The following is a 21,553-nucleotide window of genomic DNA, read 5'->3' as shown; positions in this document are numbered from 1 at the left end:
AGCTGGCAGGATGAGATAGATATCACTAGTCAGCAGGAGGGTCCTTAAAGGTCCCACAGACAGGCACGCACACACACACACACACACACACACACACACACACACACACACACACACACACACACACACGCACGCACGCACACGCACACACACACTAGTTTGTTTCTCTATCGTAGTATCAGCTTTGTATTCATTCATTCATTGTGCAGACCGACCCAAGCCCACTGCTGAATCAAATAAGATCCAAAAACCCGAACCTCAACCAAACTTCAATTCAAACTTTGTCTCCAAAATTCTGCCGTCACACTTTGAAATTTAGTGACAAAAATTTTGAGTAAAAACGAGACTTTGAAGAAATGTCCTCACTTGGCTGGTTGGGAAAAAGTACATTGGTCCTCTCAATGCTGTCACACAGACAGACACACACACACACACACACACACACACACACACACACACACACACACACGTGAGCTAGAATTGAGCACCTAAAGGTTGAAAAGTCAAGATTACTCACACATGCTGTGATGCTTTGCCCACTCACTCAAAGACACACACACAAAACACACACACACACACACACACACACACACACACACACACACACACACACACACATACACACACACAGAGGCAGTGTTTCTCATGGGCACGTTCCTACCAAAGCAGTAAAGCTAACCATTGAGTCAGAACATCTCCAGTACACACCCACCCACACACACACACACACACACACACACACACACACGCACACACACACACACACACACACACACACACACAGACACTCTTCTACTTTTACAATCGAGTGTGCGAGGTGGCAAAAAAGTAAATGATTGATCGATGCCGCAGGGCCGAAATAAAACAAGATTAAGGGAGGAGGGAGGGATGAGACGGGGCAGGACGGAGGAGATTTAGGGGATGGAGGCAGACGGAGGGAATGAGAGACAGCTAGAGGGAAAGTGGCAATGTGAGCTGTCAGCAAAGGCAGTAGAAGGACGGGAGGGGCAGGCGGAAGGGGAGGGAGGTGCAGTCGGAGCGAGGAGGAGGAAAAGTGAGGAGGAGAGGAGAGGAGAGGAGGAGAGGAGAGAGGAGGAGGAAAAAGTGCGGCGGCGCGAGAGGGACATAAAAGTGTGATTTAAGTTAATGATGTGTCACAGACTGACTGCTTTATGTCTGGCTTTATGGGCCTGTGTAGGGCATTATCACGTCCCTCCCTCACCCCTCCTCACCCCTCCTCACCCCCACGGCACTGTGCTCGGGCGTGCGCTTGTCAATACGTCTACGTGCGACGAGGGAAGAAAGGGAGAGATACTGCGCAGCCATTAGCGGCTACAGTGGCTCCCCAAGTTTGTTCTGCAGGCTGCAGACGGATCGAGGCCAGACGGCCAAGTGGTTTCTGCTTACCGCTGAAGAACAACCCTCCCACCCCACCCCCCATCCCCCACCCTCCCACCGCCACCCCCCCACATCCGTCCGTCTTGACAAAGAGATAATGCCTACTAAATATGTCACTTTTTTTTCTTTTTGCATCAAGAGCCCATATGCGTTTCCTTTTTTTTGCCCCCAGGCTATTGGATGAGCTGCTGCTGCTGCTGCTGCTGCTGCTGCTGCTGCTGCTGCACTTTCAGGTGTTCAAACGAGGTAATAAAACAGGAGCGAGGACACTGGGAAAGATACCTGACGTGTGTGCTGCATCCCCAAACCCCTGTCCTACACACACACACACACTCACAGACACACACACACACGGAGGGAGATGCAGTGTCATATTGTTTCGCTGGCGACTGTGTGATTTGTGTGGGTGCTGAAATAGCCCCGCTAGATAAGAGCATATCTGTCCCTCTCGATGGCCACTGTGGCAGCGGAGAGAGGTCCTAACCCAATAATGATACGGTGGGTTTGGCACGCACACACACACACACACACACACACACACACACAGTCGCACAAATGGATTTAAACTCTTGTAACGTTTTCTCCGACACACAGACATTCACACGCGCCGCACACACACACACACACACACACACTCACTCACTCACTCACACACACGGACGGACGGTCTAATTAAGTTTTATCTATTTATAGTATTGAGCTGATTATGCTGGTTGAAATCGTGTTTGTTTGCCAGGGCTGCAGATGAAAGCTGAGAGCCTGTTACTCTCTGATGTTATCTCCCACACATCACACTCCAGTATTATTCTATTAGGACCGAGTGTGTGTGTGTGTGTGTGTGTGTGTGCGTGTGTGTGTGTGTGTGTGTGTGTGTGTGTGTGTGGCAGACAGAGAGAGGAGTATATGTACATGAAAGAGCGAGGGCAGCACTGTGAGTGCAGACAGAAGAGAGGGAGGGAGGGAGGGAGGGAGGAGTGATGTGCTGGTGTGAAAGGGAGGCGGGTGAGGCGGGGGAGAGGAGGGGAGAGGAGGGGAGAGGAGGGAAGAGGAGGGGGGCTGTCGGAGTACAAACAAGAGCCGCCGCCGCCGCCGCCGCCGCTGCTGGATTGATGGCCGGACAAATGAATGAATTATTTATCATTAAGGTCGAACAAATGACGAGATCAAAGCGTCTCGTCCGCTGTTTCCCGGGAAACATTTTCAGAGCTGCTCGTGCAGCAGCGCCGCCGCCGCCGCCGCCGCCGCCGCCACCGCCGCCACCACCGCCACCACCGCCACCACCGCTGTCTCACTTGATGCAAAAGCCGTAAATAATCTCATTGGTTAAAAATGCAAACTGTGTCCAGCCCACACGAGGCGAGCGAGGACAGTCTCTCTCTCCTCACCTGTGATCTGGCAGCCGTAGAGCTCGAAGCGCAGGGCGATGCCGTTCTTCCAGGCCTGCGGTCGGATCCGCACGAAGCGAGCCAGGACGGGCTGAGGGATCCGGTTGAGCACCACCTCGGTGGCGTCGGCGTTGGCATGGAAAACCTGTGCGAGCGAGCGAGAGTGAGAGAGAGAGAGAGTGAGAGAGAGAGAGAGAGAGAGCGAGAGGAGCGGTGAGAATTTAATCTAATGTTATCGCTTCAATGACTGCGGGCGGCTTTTCCCCCTTGAAAGCAATGATTCCAGGCCTTGATTTAAAGAGCCCCTGGTACCGAGTGACTAGCTGCAGTTTCCTCTTACTGCCTGAAAGGCAGGAACACAGAGCGGAGGTGATAATGTATATCCTCTTCATTGGACACTGCTAAAATCCCACAGCACTTTGTTTGTTTTGTTCTTTTTTCCCCCATAACATTTGTTTTTGTTTTTAAAGCAAAGTGCTGTGATTGGCTGAAAACAGGGCCTGCGATTCACTTTAAGGTCGAGACCCAGCAGTTGAGAACCATTGATCAGGGGCTGTTGAATAAATCTTTGTTCATAGATAAAACCAGCAGCAGTGGCGCCTGAACGGAGTGAAATGTGGTTGTTAAACGCTGCGTAATATCAAATCAAATCAAATCAGCCAAATTACAAATCCAATACATTTAACAATCTCTAGCAACCTTTTTCTACTCCAAACGTACTGTCGAAAAATGTCGCGTGTGTGGGCACAAAGCAAAAACACACACACACACACACACACACACACACACACAGTAAAAAAAAACTAATAAACTAAACCAAAACATGTTTCTGGTCCAATCTGAGGGCAGAGTGCAAGAAATCAAAGTGGGCAAGAATGTGGGAGAGAGTCCGCTTCCCATGTCATCTTGACTTGGACACAAACACATGCACTCTCTCTCTCTCTCTCTCTCTCTCTCTCTCTCTCTCTCGCTCCCTCTCTCTGTCTCTCTCTCTCACACACACACACACACACACACAAGGGAAAAGATGATCCGTCATGCACGGACAGCGGAGGAAAACAACACCTATCAGTGGGTTTGAAATTATAAATCCACTTCTCTCTGATATCACAGAAAACATCTACAGTAGTTCTGCTTCCTTCTCCTCTCTCTCCGTCACACACACACACACACACACACACACACACACACACAGACTTACACTCTCTCACAAAGTGCCCTTCGAACCCATGCGGCACACACAAAAGCCACTTCCTTTGACAAACACTGTCACACACACACACACACACACACTCACAAAAAGGAAATACAGATAAAAGGAGATTGCAGACAAGCGCTCATGGCCAGAAGCGACCTCTTCTTCTTTCTCCTCCTTTAAAGCTCTTGACACTCAAGACTTTATATCTCTGTGTATCTGACAGCGTGTCATTCATCCTCTCCTCACCCCCACCCCCCCACACCCCCTCTCTCTCCTGTCGTCAGCGCTGAGCTCTCGGTGTGAAAACACTGCCGGCCTCTTTGCTTCACTTTTTTCTTTCAGATCCGCTGCGTCTTTTTCTGTGTCGCTCCCGTCCATCACGGCCCTCGGCCGTCTCTGGATGCCCGAAAACAAAATTAAGCGGGGAAAAAAAACAAAAAACGGGTTGTGTCATTAGGGAAGTTCAAAGGCAGCCCACCACCCCCCATCCCCACCCCCCTCCCTAGCGCCTCCTGCATTCTTTCCGCTACATTACATCAGTGTCGGTTACAGAGGAAAGCAAACCTCGCGCGACAGAGCCAAAGGCCTTGCAATTACTTGCTTGGGTACTCATTTATAGATGTTCGGGATGTTGTAGGTGTGTGTGTGTGTGTGTGTGTGTGTGTGTTTCTGACAACTCAGGATCGATTAAAGAACACACACCCACGTCACGGGTGACTAAACTCGGATGGAAAAGAGCCAAAATCCCGACTTCCAGAAACAGCAGCCGCTATTAGGCCATCTGGGAATTGAACTCATGACCCACTGGGTGTATCAAGCAAGCAAAGTCAAAGCTGGTGAAGCCGTGAACACACACACACACACACACACACACACACACACACACACACACACACGTACATAATGGGTCCTGATGCCAGAAACTGGGACCAGTTAAATGATGGAAAAATGCCGAAAGGCCCCAGAAGACTTAATGGGATTGTAGAGGCGGACTGTAATTACAAGTGTGTATGTGAGTGTGTGCGCGTGTGTGTGAGTGTGTGTGTGTCAGTGCGTTAAAGTGTAATTATGAAGTCTCACTCTAAGGAGTCGGGGGGGCTTGCGGGTGTTTTCTGATTTCCCCCGGCGCTCAGTGAAACCCAGTCAAACACAAAGCACCAGTGTTCGGATGAGTGCGCTGCATGTTCCCAGCTTTTATTTGTATTCTCATAGTTTCTGCACACACACACACGCGCGCACACACACACACACACACACACACACACACACACACACACACACACACACACGCACGCACACCGCGTAGGTTATTATTACCTTTTTATTGTGTGAAAATGCGACTTTTAAACAGTCGGAACGAATGAGGAGACGATGGAATTTCTCTCCAAGGAGCATGAAGAGAATCAGAGGTGCCTGAAGTGATGGAGCACCGATCACGATGAAGCGACCTGCTGCTGGACTGGAGGCTGATCCAGGCTCAACTGGATGAAGCGGAGCGGGTCAGTTTAACTTATTAATCAAAAACATGCAGATGTGTTGCAGGCCTCTGGCCTTTAGCGCGTCCTCGGGCCTTTCAGCATCTGCCATCAGTCCACTCGTGATAAGGGAGGTCAGAGCGACATCCGAGCCGCGACAATAAAAAACCAAGCAGAGGAGAGGCCGTAAGAAGACACCCAGACTCCCTGGGGGGTGAGAGGGGAAGGGAGGGGGGGGGGGTCGCCCTGCTGCATTTGCATTCCCTGCAGGTAGCAGCGCCGCGTTAGCAATCAGCTAATGGCGACGACCTGAACCTGATCGGCTCATCGTGTTTCCAGCACCTGTCGACTCGGCCGCCTTTGTCTGCTGAAGCCAGGTGTGGCTGCCGGACCGTGAAGGGAAAAGCCCAAACACAAAGCAACCAATGAGAAGCGGCTAAATGTTACAAACAACAACAACGAAAAAACAAAAAAAAACTGAAGACAATAAGAGAGACAGGGGTTGACTGAGACGTCACCGCCAGATAAAGAATAGTGTGTGTGTGTGTGTGTGTGTGTGTGTGTGTTGGCCTGCAGAGACTCTCCAGACACCCTGAATAATTCAGATGTCCGTGCTGTGACGGTTTTTCAGCGTCGACGGAAGTTATAAAATAGTAAAATTCACCCCCCACCTGTCTCCTCTGACTTCATCACACACACGCACACACACAGACGCGCAGTTTGACAGCTGACTCCTGGTGAGTGTGACAGCCCCCCCCCCACCCCCCGATGACACGTGGCAGCCCTGTAATAACCCTGCCAGTCCCTTCCTGCTCTCCACTCGCAGCTTTTGTTTCCTCATTTGTCACAAACTCTTTTTTTTCCGCCTCTCTCGCCTCCCGACCTCGCCTCGCTTTGCATCGCTCCGCTCGCTCGCTCGGCGCCGCCCTCCTCGGACTTTCCTGCCTGTTTTATTTAATCCGTCCCCACCCCCCTGCTGTCCCCCCGCCGCCCCTCGGTCCTCCGGGCTGTGTTTTCTGGGATCTCTGATCCATCCCCGGGGCTTTGTGGTCAACACCCTCCTCTCTGCTACTCTCATTATTCCTCCTCTCCTCCCTTCCATCCATCCATCCATCCCTCCATCCATGCCTCCCTCCTTCCTTTGCACCTCCCCTGTGGACCCCCTTCTCCTCCCCTTCCTTCCTCGGTGAACCTGGCCCTCTCCCTCTGGTTCCCACCTTTCCTCCTCCCTCTGCACGGCTCACTTTCTCCTCTTTCTGTCGGCTCGCCGCTTCGCCGCTTGACCTTTTCAGTTGTGTTTTCTCTCTCTCTCTCAATCCCTCTGTATTTCTCTGTTTTTCCTCTCTTTGCAATTTTCTCCACCTCAACTTTTCTTTTCCTCTCATCACAATCACCTCCCTCCCTCCCTCCGCTCTACCATTCCACCCACGTCTCCCTCCTCCATCCCTCCGTCTCTCCTCCTCTCCGTCCGTCCGTCCATCTCCTCCCTCCCACAGATTAAGGTGGGAATAAGAGGTTTTTTTTTCTTCTATTTTTCTTGGCCGAGGTCCAGCGTCGTAATGGCCTCGGACAACTCTGCCCACGGCTATCCAGGAGCGTTGTGTGATGACATTTGTACCATGCTGAGCTTAAATACACCTCTCCCAACAAAAGGTCTCCGACTCCCCCGGAAGAGGATCAAACTGAGACATTATTTCCCCGCAGGAAGCCGCAGTTTCACTCTGGAAACGGCTGCTTGTCTCTCCTGCCACCCCCCCCCACCCCCCCACCTAAACACACAAACACACCAACTACCACCACACACACACACACACACACACACACACACACACACACCCATGAGCAGTTGCCGTGGGCTAGCTTTTTTGCATTTAATTAAGAGGTTGAGTGCTGGCCATTTTGTTAATACTTTTTCACTTGGCGCTGGTGAATGCTCAGAATGTGCTTGTGCAGTTCAGCTGAACGATCTGACTTGACCTGATGATTCACTGGAGGTGCCAGAATCTGACTGCTCTCACAGCAGCGAACACAGAAACAGAGAAATACAGGAGGGAAAAAAAAAAAATTAAACAAAATAAGAATAAAAAGCTGCATCACACAAGCACTGGAGCGCGATAATTCCACATTTGCCTGGTTTCACCGCCTGAGTTGCTTCTTTCTGCACGTCCTAAATCAACGTCGGTCGTTCCTCTCGTTCATTCTTTGGCCCGAGCCTGTCAGTGAGACCCAGAAGTAACTGCTGTGTGAATATTACTTCTCCTCCCCTCTTAAAGCCTCCTCTGAGTCAACGTGTATTCCATATGTGCCATCTGGTTCTCTACAGGCCTTTAATGGCATTATCAAATGCCTTACAGATCACACAAATCATCCAGATGCTGTGAGACAGAAGTGGCTGGGCCTCCGACAGAGTGAGTGAGTGTGTGTGTGTGTGTGTGTGTGTAGGTGTGGGGACTTTCTTATCTGACTGATTTAAAGGAAAGATTTCATTGCTCCTCATGCCTTCGTGTGCGTGCGCCAATTTCCTCGTAATTGAATGCAAAGACAAGGTGCTGTTTTTGTTTAATGGTGCGGACGCTATGCCGCTCAGCATGTGGGCCTCGTTACGATCCGGCGCCGCTTTACGCTCACAAATCATTTTTCATAAGATAATCAAATAGAAAAAAAAAACACCCACGCGCAAAACTGATTCGTTCTAGCAGGACAAACGGACTAAATCATGATGACTTTCTCAGAAAACCACCAGGGTGAGGGGGAGGAGAGGGAGGCGGAGGAGGTGAGGGAGTGAGTGCGGGGGTGTCGAGGGAGGCAAAAGAGAAGAGGAGGAAACGAGCGCCGGGGTGGATGGATGAGGCAGATGAAGATGTGAAGAGAGTGAGTGCAGGGTGGGAGGCGGAGGAGGAGGATGGATGGATGAATGGATGGATGAATGGATGGATGGGTGGATGGATGGGTGGATGGATGGGTGGAGAGGCTTTGGAGAGAAAGGAGGTGAGTGAGTGAAAATGTCAAGTGGGAGATGGATGGTGCGGAGGGACAGTTTAAGTACAATAGCAGAAAGCAGTGGGGGGGGGGGGGTCCTGTGTGCACCACACACTGGTGGGAAAGCTGCTTGAAGTGGGAACCATTCTGCTGGGGGACGTTTACATTGAACCAGGTGTGTCCGTTAAAACCAACCTCCAGATCCTGAAGGTTTGCAGGAGAAAAATCCAATTTTCATTGATTTTTCTTCTTCTTCCTCTGTAGAGCCACTAATTTTACAAAGGCTCCTCCTCTACTAAAGTAGATTTTTTTTTTTTTCTGGTTGCATATGTATACTGCAAAATGCACAGGCACTCCGCAGGCCTGCAGTCGGGACGGCGAGGCTGAGCTGCTGACGGGCCTCCTGTCAGCGGTGGAGCTGCTGACGGACGTCTTTTTTTCCCTCCTCCTTCCTCCCAAACATTGTGTGTGTGCCTCCGTCGCCGCTCTCGCCCTCCTCCTTTCATATGATTGATACACAGCAGCTGGATGAGTGAAAGGTCTGACGATGCCGAGCTGAACCAGCTTACAGTGCACACTGACGCACCGAGGTGGGCGCAGCACTGTGCATGTGTGTGTTTGTGTGTGTGTGTGTGTGTGTTTGAAAAGACAGGGGGGGGGATGTTCTACCAGAAGCTGCTGCTGCTGATTTCTGTAAAATCCCTCCTCCTAAAAGACACACACACACACACACACACACACACACACACACACACGCACACACACGCACACACCCTGTGTCTCGCAGGCACTGAGCTCTAAAACAGCTTTTTCGGGGGTTACGGTGGAATAAAGAGGGATTACTGCTGGTGACACCGACGGCTCGCCCTAAAAACATCACCATTACCCCGTTTTGCATGTCGGCTTTCTGGCTGCCTGCTCGTCGTCAGCACTTTTCCACTGTTTGACGACCGAAAAAAAAAAAAAAAAAAAAAAAAAAAAAACCAGCAAGAGCATTGAGCAGCGTGATTGATTAGCGGTGCAATTTCCCGACTGGCCCCAGAAGAAGTGACTCGATTCAAATTCAACGGCTCGAGTGATTATTTTCCTGCTCACTTGTGACTCTGATGAGCACGAAGTGCTGCTGCTCTTCCATCATCCCTCCGTTTGTTTTGTTTTTCCTGTCCATACGTGTGTTTTCAGCATGACTTTCTGTTGCCTTCTATCACTCCTGCGCAGCGGCTATTAAGCTCGTGGGATCTGAGCTGCAGCTGGACGGGTGGAATCTCGCTCGTACGGAAGAAGGGGGAAAAAAAGAGGAGGGGCGATGCGCTCATCATCGTGTTCACGCAGGAGTGAGGGTTTGCAGCAGGACGAGGCAAACGAACCGCAATGCAAAACATGTGCAACCGATACAGTAGGGAAAAGACGTCTGTCTTTCCGTGATGGAAAAACCAGCCGCAGCCACTGGAACGATAATTGCAGCATTTTTTTTTTTTTTAAGAGCCTCTCGTTAGCGTGTGCTTCATTTCTGTGAAGCTGCTCAGCCATGGAATGCACACGCGTGCACACACACAAGAACACACACACACACACTGATGATTCATCTCGCTCAAACACCTAAGAGGGGAACAGCGTTCGACATCTGCCCAACGAGGTGGCCATCAGGCAGGAGCCCCGACCAGCAGCTAACAGGAACCAGATGGGAGGTGAGCAGCAGACTGGCTGTGCTCTCTATCAGCCGCAGCCTCACCACTGCAAGTGTGCTGGTTCTGGCTCGGCCCAGAGTGAGCGGCGACGGTGGAGAGGCTGTAATTGCCGACACCCGTTTGCGTTTCGGCTTTTGCGGTCAGAAACTCTCGTCGCCCATACATTCCGTCTCCCTCAGAGCCTCCAGACCTTCCCCGAATCCCACCCTACCGTACGGGCCTGATTACAGGGTGAGAGGTGCGCTGGCTGGCTGGCTGGCTGGCTGGCTGGGTGGGTGGGTCGCCCTACCTTGTGGTTCTTGCCGTGTCTGTAGACCATCCAGTCCTCCCCGTTGGTGCTGACCTCCAGCTTGAAGGTGGTGACGTGGTAGGCCTTCTGGGTCTCCTTGGAGATGGCGCCCTGGGTGGCGATGCCGGTGAGCACTTTCAGAGTGTGGAGGTCCACCTGCCAAGAAAGGAGGAGGAGGAGGAGTTTTTTTTTTTTTTTTTAAATGAGCATTGTGGGGAAATGTTGACACCAAAAAAAAACGTATTCAGCTGGTATATCGTGGGAATGTAAATTTGCAAGTTTAGTGAAATGAGAATATATATTTTTTTGATCACGTGCAGCCAATTAACTGCAAGTGTTAGCTTTGGTTGTGACAGATTAGATGTAGATTGCATATGAGATAGATCCATGTTCTGGGCTACCATGGGGTTCAAGACCGGCGATATATATCCCATCTGCACCCTTATAATTCGGGATAGTCTGAGAGAACTTTATGTGAATATTAAAACATTGTGAAAAACCAGAAATCAGTAAAAAAGAAAGTTTGGGTTTATTCTCCATGAACAGAGAGTAAATGTTGCTCATAGTTGTCAAAGCATCAGCTTCAGGGTCCAATGCAGAGAACACTTTTTCACATCCGTAGGAATGTGACAATCAGTGAGACTTTAACATCTTGAACACCACCAACCACGACGACCACACTGGGTGTTGACTCTGGGGCCACAGCACAAGGTCTGAATATTTCTATGCTCATGTATTTCTGTGATGAAAGATTTATTGCGCTCTTTATCTCTCACCTTCACCAATCCTCCCCTCCTCCTCCTCCTCCTCCTCTCTCTCTCTCTCTCTCTCGCTCTCTCTCTCTCTCTCACCTCTCTGCGTCTCTTTGTCCTAGCAGATCGATTGCAATGACCCGGGGCTCATTTTAATTTCCTCCCATGCAACAGCCATAAGCACGACCGACCCCCCCGAACCCGGCTCTCATTGCAGATGCTGCACAATGCGTGTGGTGTGCTGCGCTGCATTAAAAAAAGGAGCCAGACTTTAAGGTCGGGGTCCCTACAGACAGACAGGCAGACAGACAGACAGACAGACAGACAAGACTGTCGTTCTTCCATATTTGTGTCCATCCTCCAAGATATCTCAGAAAAACACGTCAAAAATGAAAACAAATGGGGAATCTTAATTGTTTTCCTGCACTTGCACAGAATGCGAGGCTGCCATTCTTCTCTCAACCTCACGTTGGCGCCGGGTGGATATAGCAGTGCGGCGGCTTTCTTGAGAACGCACCGGGAAAGCAGAAAAGCGAGTTTTATTACCAGGGACTTTCTACTCATGTAAAACACAACCTGGGACAGAAGCTAACAAAGCGTTCCCGCGTGGACCGTCGACTGCCAGGGATCTGACGGCTGCCGTCGCTTTTAGTGAGAGTCGCGGGAGTCGCCGCTCCAGCCCTGCACCGGCACTGGAGCAGCACCGCGCATACTAACTGCAGGCGGGGAGGTAAAAAAAACACGTTTGTTATCTGTCAGGAAGACAGGTGCTACAGATTAACACACACACACACACACACACACACACACACACACACACACACCCCGTATGCTTAGGGCCAGGCAGAGACTCAGCAAGACGACTAATCAATAGTCTGGAACTTGGGGAGAGAAATGGATGAGAGGAGGAGGAGGAGTGACACATGAGGAAATGATAGAGAATAGAATAGAAGAGACATTTTAATTCAGAACAGAGTAGAAAGCTCCTAGACTTTTGAACAGGGAGGTGTCTAAAGCTGCTGTAGTTCCAGGACACACACACACACACACACACACACACACACACACACACACACACACACACACACACACACACACACACGACATAAGAGACTCAAGATGCAAGAAGGAGAGGCATGTTGGCATTTATGACAGCTGCTTGTCAGGTTGCACACACACACACACACACACACACACGCGCGCACAAACACACACACACACACACACACACACACACACACACACACACACACAGTGAGGGCGGGGGTGCAGGGAGCGAAACGTACGCACATATTCCAAAAGACACACATACACATGCTGGGCTCCGTGCTAGGTGTTAATGCAGGCCAACAGCTGAGAGTCTGGGTGGAACGCAGGCGACCCGACCGCAAGCAGGGAGAAAACAACGACGCAGGAGGAGTACGAGCTGCAGCTCGGAGCCAGCTGCCTGGTGCAAAGATCTGCAGCGTCACAAACAGTAAAACATTAATCAGGGGTCTTTACGGCTGCCAAACAGGTTTAATGGTCCTGTGGGGGAGGGGTTAAGAAAATCATAAAAACCCTCCGGGACTGTTTCAACAGATTAATCTGGGAATAATTCCACAGAGCTGGGCTAATCTGCAGAGCGAGCCGGACACTGGAGGCTGTCAGCTGAGACGAGGGTGGGGGGGTGCGGAGGGAAGAGTGATCCTGGCTCCTGGCGGGACCGTCCTGTGATTTTTGCACATAAACGTCTTTACTGTTGGGTTCCAGCAGAAACTGCAGCAACTCCAGTTGCTGTTACTGAGACTCAGAGGACAGAGAGCCATTAGCACTTCTCAGGCTACCTAATCCCAGGATTGTCAGAAGATGGAATATATGTTTATATTTATGTATTTATACAGTTTGTGGGTCTGTTCAGCTGCGTAACTTTGCAAGAACTGATCTTCACACAAAATCTGGCCGCTAATCTTCAAGTATTACGAAACAAATCTGACTGCACCTGATCTAAAGCACACTCCCACTAAAAAAAAATTTAAAAAAAAATCACAACTTCAGCCAGCAGAAGCATTTGTCATGGTTGCAGTTTTTTTTTCTCCTTCCTAGGCGACCTTTTTTCCCCACCGAGGGGAAAGCTGACTCTGTGGGCGGTCCCTCCAAGGCTACAGGAAGGTGACACTGCAGCGGATAATCTGCCGCATGCAGCAGGCGTCGGGGTGAACGGGGCCCGGCGGGCTGGTTTGAAGTCATTTGTCTCCGATGGGAAGGGGGGAGGGGAGGCGGGAGGGGAGGGGGAGGGAGGAGGAGGGAGGAGGAGGGAGGAGGAGGTGAGCTGTAACCTCCCCACTTGCTCTCACCCAAGACGGCCCCGTAAGTCACGCTCAGTCACCGGGGATGTTGGGGGGGGCGGGGGGGGGGGGGATACAAAGTTGGCGCGGTGACAGAATGCGGCACACAATGCGCTCGCTCTGGCACACCAAGCGTCGGGTTGCGTCGCTCGCGCACACACACACACACACACACACACACACACACACACACACACACACACAGACGCACACACACACACACACAGACGCACATACGCAGTGGACGTGAGTTTTATTGTCCGTGACACACTGAGAAGAAGCAGCGTTGATGCGTTGACCCATTATGCCACCTTTATACGGCAGCGCGTCGCCGTTGTGCAACACACTGTGGTGAAAATGATGCAATAAAGAGAAAAAAAAGTGACCTTTAGTAACCTCTCCACACTGATGCTGATCTGGTCTGTGTTTCCCAGCATGCTTTGTGATTGGTCTGTGAGGTTGAGGCAGTATGTTTACAGATCTGGCTGTAAATCTTTCATCTCTACTGTAAAGTGAATATTCTGACTCCAAATTCTTTCGAAATCATGGTTCTCCCTCGTTAACAAAAACTGGAACATTTCTTACCTTGGGCCATACATACAGTACATACACATTGATTATGTCTTGATGTATAAATCTTTACACATGCATTTTATAACAGAATGACTGTGTTTCATCACGCTGGTATTTCCAGTAGCTACTTAAAGCCTCTCAGGATGCCTGCTCGTCCCTGCAGCTCCAACTTTGTTCTGTCAGCAACCAGTGATGGACACGTTGGTTGTTCTCCTGAATGAGTGACTTTAGCTGTGAGTGTGCTCCCCTACCTGTATGTACTCCTTGTTGCTGTCTTCGTTGGGCGTCCAGGCGTTGTCGTTGTAGTTGAGCCTGGCCTGCCGCGGCAGCCAGCGCTCGTCGTAGAAGCTGGACGAGGCCGTGATCTGGTCGTCGGTGATCTTTCCCGACTCCATCCCGAAGGCGTTGCTGCAGTGGAACGCTGCAGGAGAAGGCAGCGAATGAAGGGAAGACTGTGGAAATGCATTGGCATGTGTGTGTGTGTTTTCCTTTTCCATGTCAACACTCACTCTCGCTGACTTCCTTGTGCGTCATGTTGTAGCGGGCCGAGAAGCCGTCCTTGGCCACGGCCATGTCGGTGTGGAAGGACAGGGACAGGATCCCCGTGGACGACTGGATCTCGGGAGGCACCCTGGTGCCGCAGTACCGGCCAATCAGGGGGCCCACTGGGGACGAGAGGGCTGGTTATTATTGGTGGGTTCGGTGTGAAACTCCACCGGGACGCTCAGACCTTCTACGTGTGGATCATCAATGCGGTTCACCAGCCTTCTCGTGCCAGTTTCCACCTCGCAGGTTCAGAGGAGATGGATGTGTTTTTTTTTGTTTGTTTTTTTTTTACAAGCAATCAACGAGAAAAATACGACGACCATTCTTGACATTAACGTAATTCTCGTAAAATGTTGATGAGAATTGCGGCTTTTGCGCTTCGCACCGTTCAATGGAAACACCTGCAAATCGCAATTGTACTTTGTAGTCACAGCTACACAGACCCCGCCCCCCCACCACCACCACCACCACCATCACCACAATCCCACCCCGACAGGCGACGCCCACCAGCAGCTCTTGCCCTCTGGTGTCGTCACCTCCATCCATCCGTCATCCCTCTATCCGGATGGACTTTAACGGCACGAGGCGGCGGTGAGTGTAAATCCAGGGATCCTCCCGCTTTCTTCTCTAATTCCACAACTTGTATGTGTCAATACGAATAGATGAGCATGACTGAAGGGGCCCCGAGGGTATCAGCAGTGTGTGTGAGGGGGAGCTAGTAGAGATCGCAGCTTCTACCTGCTCCTCCCTGACTCCTCTCTGACACACACACACACACCAGGAGGCTTTTGGTGGAGGAGGAGGAGGAGGAGGAGGAGGAGGAGGAAGAGGAGGAGGAGGAAGAGGAGGCGGAGGTGGAAGATGAGAAAATAGCCGCCGATCGATCAGCCTTATTGATTTTTTTTTTCCTTCCTTTCCCTTTTGGAAATGGGTGGATATTTCAAATAGGGCTCTCCAGCAAATAACAGTAATAACTCTTTTCCTGATGGCGGCGCAGAAAAAGGAGTGGGGAAAAAAAAAACAAAAACGTGGGAGATGGAAGCTGAGATCCAGACGTGCGATTAGTATAAGTAATTACCAGAGTTTGTACGTTTGGGATGATAAAAAAAATGCTGTTTTTTTTCTTTTCCGTCTTCGACACTCTCCCTCCCTGTCTTCACCTCCTCGCCTTCTTCCTTCCTTCTTCCAGACCTCCGTCCCACTTCTCTCGACTTGCTCTTCATTTTCACGTCGCCCTTCCTCACCACCTCTCCACTGCCGTGTGATCGGCTGAGCACAGGGAGCAGAAGGTGTTGCGCTTTTCTTCCGCCCTCTTTTTATCTGCCTTCTTCAACCTCTCTCTCTCTCTCCCTCCCTCTCTCTCTCTCCCTCTCTCTTCTTTCCTCCTCGGGGCTGAATTTGTATTTATAGTGGAGTTATTCACGCAAACAAAGAGCGTCAATGTCGTCTATTTTTATTTTTTTATATGCATATATTTTGCCGGACAGTTTCTGAGCACCTTGGAAGGTGAAACTCTGACTGGACGCTGTGCATTCCTCCAGGAAAATAAACAGTATAAAATGTCGACCATTTGTTCTCTGACATCATTCTGCAGCAGTCCCACTTTCTTCTTCTTCTACTTCTTCGTCTTCGTCTTCTTCGCTCCCGCTCAGCTCCAAGTCTCTCTCACTCCAAACAACATCTGGCCTTTATTTATTTATCCATCCTAACACCTTCTTCCCTTATCCAAGTCCCAGCAGCAGTGAAGGACCCAGTTCTCCTCTATCACTCCTCCTCTTCCTCCTCCTCTTCTTCTTCCGTCTCTCCAAAACTACTTCCAAGATCATTGCGCTGTAAGATTTGTCCTTCCAGACTCTTCCAGTGCTACCAGCAGCTACAGACCAGAAATAACCTGCAACCTACCTCCGCTCCTCCTCTCACCTCCCCCTCTTTTCTCCTCTTGGCAACTCCACTTTTGCCCCCCCACCCCTTGAAAACTTGGGCTGTTTCTCCGCACTGCGTGCCAACATCCTGCCTGTAAGCTTGGCTTTCATCTACCAACGAGGCAGCTACTAAAATAGTTGCTTTACTCCACCTCGGTCGATAACGACGTAGGCAGGGCAGAGCGAGCAGCGTTTTTTTGAGTTTTTTTGTTGCCGTTTTTTTTAAACTCGGTGAGTCGGCGCATCGAACTCACGACGCGGCCGAGTTTGCCGCTCTGTGATTGGCCGCTCGGTGCTGCTCACCTCCTGGGAGGCCGTCCCACACCTCCAGCCAGTCGTACTTGCAGTCGCCGTCGCCGCCCGGCAGGGGGTCGTTCTCCAGGTCAAAGGTGAGGAAGGTGATGGTCACGTCCATGCTGGGCGGCACGATGATGATGAAGGAGCACTCCAGGTTGTGAGGGTATTTGTCCGGGAAGCCCGGCGACTCGATGAGGCCCGAGGGACTGGTGAAGTTCCGGGAGCAGTCGGAACCTGGAGATTAAAAAAAATGCATCAGAGACGTGCTGGGAGAAAAGTGTGTTTTCTAGGAGGAACTTCTGGGGACACATGGGGTTATTGATGGTTGTGCAGACACGGTGCAAACTTCTTGACTTTACGAGACTTTTATTTGTGTTTGGAAAACAAACCACAGAGATCTTCGGTCGCTGAGCAACCTGTAAAAAAAAAATGAAATTACAGCCAAATGTTTGTAAGGGGACGAGCCAAGAACAGGCTAATGTGCGTCGAGAGCCCTGCAGTGTGTGTGTGTGTGTGTGTGTAGCTCACACTCACTCACACAGACACACACTCGTTGGTTCATTTGCGTTTTTCTTTAATAACTGAGTCGCAAAAAAAAGATGTTTGAGGAAAAATATGTGGTTGGACAGATAAATGTCAGCTTTGTTCGGTGGTCTAGTCGCTGTGAGAAGCTTTAGATGTTATCATCTGCAGGCAAACACACACACACACACACACACAAACACACACGCTGACACACACAGACACACAGACACAATTACACGCTTGCAAAGTGATCTCAGGGTAATCTGGGGCTCTTCATCTCTGAATGGCTGTAATATCCTCCCTATTAATACTGTCAAACACACACACACACACACACACACACACACACACACACACACACACACACACACACACCCAGACATTATGGATGATATGAGGTTGAAGCAACTGGACCATTATTCCAACTAACCCAACCATGTATGACCAAACAGCTCAGCCAGACACACACATGTAAGGCACATGCACACAGGCACACACACACAGGCACACACACACACACACACACACACACACACACTGTCTAAGCCTCTTACGGTAACCCATTCCCCCCCAGTCTGTTTGGGTGTCTGCTCCTCTGCATGCACGCTTGCATGAGTAGCGACTGCCGAGAAAGTGAATAAAGACACATTAGGAGAAAGTGTGTGACTGTGTATCCATATGTATGTGTGTGTGTGTGTGTGTGTGTGTGTGTGTGTTTCTGGCAGGCCACTCTGTGTGTATTTATATCAACCTGGATCCTTTCTCCATGTTGCAGCCACATTCTGCCTGCGCTTCCCTGAACGGAACATCCATTCCAATCAATAGAGCTGTCAAGATGCACTTTGTGACCAGAGAAATTATCCTTTGATCTTTTTCCCAGTTTCCAAAACCACTTTACTTTATCCTGCACTATAATAGAAGAAAAAAGTCTAGAAATTTCCGACGATGTGAACGGCCAGAGCTGGTTTATTTGTTAATAGAAGTGGCTTCCATGCATCCGGCCGCCAAGTCTGACATTATTTACAGCGAGTGTTTACATGATGTTGGGGAAGATGATCTATATCCCTGTTTTTCTGTCCCACTTTCCAGCCAGATTTTCTTGTTATTACGACCTTCGCTCCCACGCAACGGCCCCGCTCTGCAGAGACAGACAGACACACAGACAGACAGACACACACACCGTCTCTGGCGGGGGGGGGGGAGTTCCCCTTGTGTCTGGACCCCCTGCAGAGCCAGTTGCTGGGTAGCGCAGGTCTGCGTGACCACGAGCATGTGTGTGTGTGTGTGTGTGTGTGTGTGTGAGTAGACTGAACGCCTGAGCAGTTCTGTCGCCAGCAGCGCTTCCATTCCCTTCTCATTACTTCATGTTCATGAACATCGCAAAAACACTCGTGCCCTCCTTTCTCCTCATTCTCTCCTTCCGTCCTATTGGCTCCTCCTCTCCTGCTCGTCAACGTCATCACGCGACATATTTCAAAACAGCGGGGGGTTAAAACATGCAGACTTTGTATTGCTTGACGATTCCTTCCTGTGTCAAAACCTCAACGTGTCCATTGTCTCTCGTTTCCCGTTCCGTTGATTCCATCCTCAGCTCGCTCATCGTCGCCACCTCCCCTGTGTGCGTGTGTGCGACAGTGTGTGTGTGTGAGTGCAAGTGTGTGTTGCTGGGTAGACCCGGCGCTAGTCTTCACAGCTCACTGCCCTCAAATAGATATGAGTGTGTGTTTACGTGGCGGTGAGTTCGTCCAATTTGCGAGTGTTTCTTTCACACAAAGACAGAAAGTGTGCGAGCGTTTACGCGTCGGCGTCCGCCCTCACTGAAAACCCCTTTAATGCTAATGAGCTATTAGTCAGAAACAAAGCCACTGTTAAACCTCACTGCGCCTCTGCCAATCAGTGGCACGCACACACACACGCACGCACGACAGATGCACAGTGTGTGTTCAGTGTGTACGGCTCTATTCAAATTGTTACGACTGTTGTGACTCATGTTTGGACGCCTCTGACCCTCCGCCTCCACCATTGAGTTGCAACATTGATTTCTGCCCTTCTTGTGGTGTGTAGCTCAATCTGACCTTTGACCTCTGACATCAACTAGGCGTTTTTATACCATTTCTACCGGCACTGTTTGCTCTCTTTGTGGTTCTGGTTTCACTTTCCTCGATTGAAGCCAGGGCGAGCAAGAGGAAGAATGAGCGACGCCATTGGTCAGATGTTTGTGTTGTTAACTGACTGGATGTGTTGTAGGGGGCGGGGCTAAAGAGCCTCAAGGTGTTTGGTGGGAAACAAACAACAGCAGTTATTGCAAGGAGTTTCATAATAGACTCCACATGAATTTTCTGGGAGAGAATGTGTGTGTGTGTGTGTGTGTGTGTGTGTGTGTGTGTGTGTGTGTTTGGGTATTGGTGTTCCTCGCAGTAATGTGTTGTCACACTTGCACTGCGAGCAGCCTCCTCTCATTAGGGTCCACCACAGGCATCTGCATCCAAAGCTGCCGTTCATTGGTTCTGACCAGGCAGTTGAATCGGTCGTAATTCAGCACCGAGTTGGTGTCGGAGCTCCAGGAGTTGATGGGAAGTCAGCGGCAAAAACCAATTAAACACGTGGCGCTTGAGTCCAGTCATTTTGCGTGCAGACGTGCAGGCTGTCTGCATTAGGGATTCATATTATGTATGTGTGTGTGTGTGTGTGTGTGTGTGTGTGTGTGTGTGTGTGTGCGTGTGTGCGTGTGTGTGCGCATGGTAAGTTCTGGGTCACAATAACAGCTGGGGGCACCCCAGCCTAGACAGTCCAATCTGATTGGTTAACCACATTCTTCGAGCTGTGCTCCTATTGGCTGGGATTTTACTACTGTATCCACAGCAACAGAGTTGTAAACAAAAACAAGAATGTGCGGCGTGTCGTTGTTTGTGTTTGTGTTTGTGTTTGTCCGAGCCTGACACACATGTGAGGCTCGGTAATTATTTATTTATTATTTTGGGGGGGGGGATTTCAGTTGCATTTATGTGATGGTGATAATTCAGTGGGTTCCTCCACATTGAGCTCGGTGTTTGCATTGGGGTTGCATGTAGATGTGAGGGGTCAAGTAATTGGGGCAGATGCATGGCACCAGCAGCCGCCCAACCCCCCAACCGCCAACCCGGTCACAACAACAGCAGGATCTGACTGACACACCATCAGAACTAGCAGCAGCTATCTTCCGACAGCAGCAGTCAAATGATTCTAAAATGCTGCAGATTTTTCTTCTTTTATTTAAAAAAAAAAAAAAAAAGAAAAGAAAAGAAAAGAAAAGAAAGTCCCATATTGCTGAATTTCCCTGGGATGGCTGTGCAGTCTGTATAACTCGAAACATGTCTCTCACATACACACAAGCACACACACAAGCACACACACACACACACACACAAATCCTGCCGCATACACAAAATCTAGTCACCCACACAAGCAGACGCTCGGCTGCACCTTCCAGAATAACAAGATCACGTTAGCGGTACGGCAACAGCTTGAATTTTCCAAATGGCCCCACAGTCACTGCCAAAAGGAGGCCGGACACACAAACACATTCACACACACACACACACACACACACACTGTCCTGTATATACTACAGTCAAGTTTATTGATTACAGCTGCCTTTAATATTGCGCAGCTTGTTTGTGTTCCCTTGATGCTAAAAACTGTCAGGCTCGTTTTGTTTGTGCAGAAACACCGGCGTACGTGCTGCCGTTTGTTTGCAATAAAAGCGACGCGGCGGCCCGGACGTGTGGGCAAAGCCCTCCCGGAGACGCAGGCTTCCCCTCTGCTGACTCGTCAGCAAGTTCAGCGCTGGGTCTGTTAGCCGTGGCCGCGGCTCCGCTGAGCTGCAACGATAAGTACAATGCAGCTTTCACATCCTGGATGGACGTGGCACTTCTTCTCTTTAACAGCAGCAAATACAGACACGCTGCAGCGCGGACGCACAAGTCTGTTCATTTCAGGGAGCAACTTCAGCCATGGGAAGGTTTAACAGGCTGAATACTTGCAGAGAGTGTGGGAACACTTTGGACCCAGAGGCCGAAGTGTTTCTCTCTTAACGATTAGAATGTAAACCGGGACTGACGTTAATCTACGATGTTTGCGATAACTTCACAAACTGGTGTTGGATGTGGCCACATTCCAGGGAAACCACAACACGGTTCAACGCAATTACTTCTAATGAG

The 21,553-nt window shown here is 50.2% G+C and overlaps 1 protein-coding gene across 1 annotated transcript in view; it reads right to left on the bottom strand.

Moving 5' to 3' along the window:
* Positions 1-21,553, bottom strand: part of LOC142897772 (neuropilin-2-like) — a 63,316-nt gene that overhangs the window by 19,033 nt on the left and 22,730 nt on the right. The window contains exons 4-8 of the mRNA XM_076040322.1: positions 16,836-17,063; positions 14,574-14,729; positions 14,316-14,485; positions 10,413-10,568; positions 2,784-2,928 (exon numbers count right to left, since the gene is read on the bottom strand). Of these exons, the coding sequence (XP_075896437.1) occupies positions 2,784-2,928; positions 10,413-10,568; positions 14,316-14,485; positions 14,574-14,729; positions 16,836-17,063 (855 nt within the window). The remainder of the gene's footprint in view (positions 1-2,783; positions 2,929-10,412; positions 10,569-14,315; positions 14,486-14,573; positions 14,730-16,835; positions 17,064-21,553) is intronic.

The sequence above is a fragment of the Nelusetta ayraudi genome, unplaced genomic scaffold (assembly GCF_046127955.1).
Source record: "Nelusetta ayraudi isolate G7.1 ecotype Tasmania unplaced genomic scaffold, CSIRO-AGI_Nayr_v1 ptg000060l, whole genome shotgun sequence".
NCBI classification, from domain to species: domain Eukaryota; kingdom Metazoa; phylum Chordata; class Actinopteri; order Tetraodontiformes; family Monacanthidae; genus Nelusetta; species Nelusetta ayraudi.
Note: the sequence above shows the minus strand (reverse complement) of the source record. Positions and strands in the feature narration are given on the sequence as shown.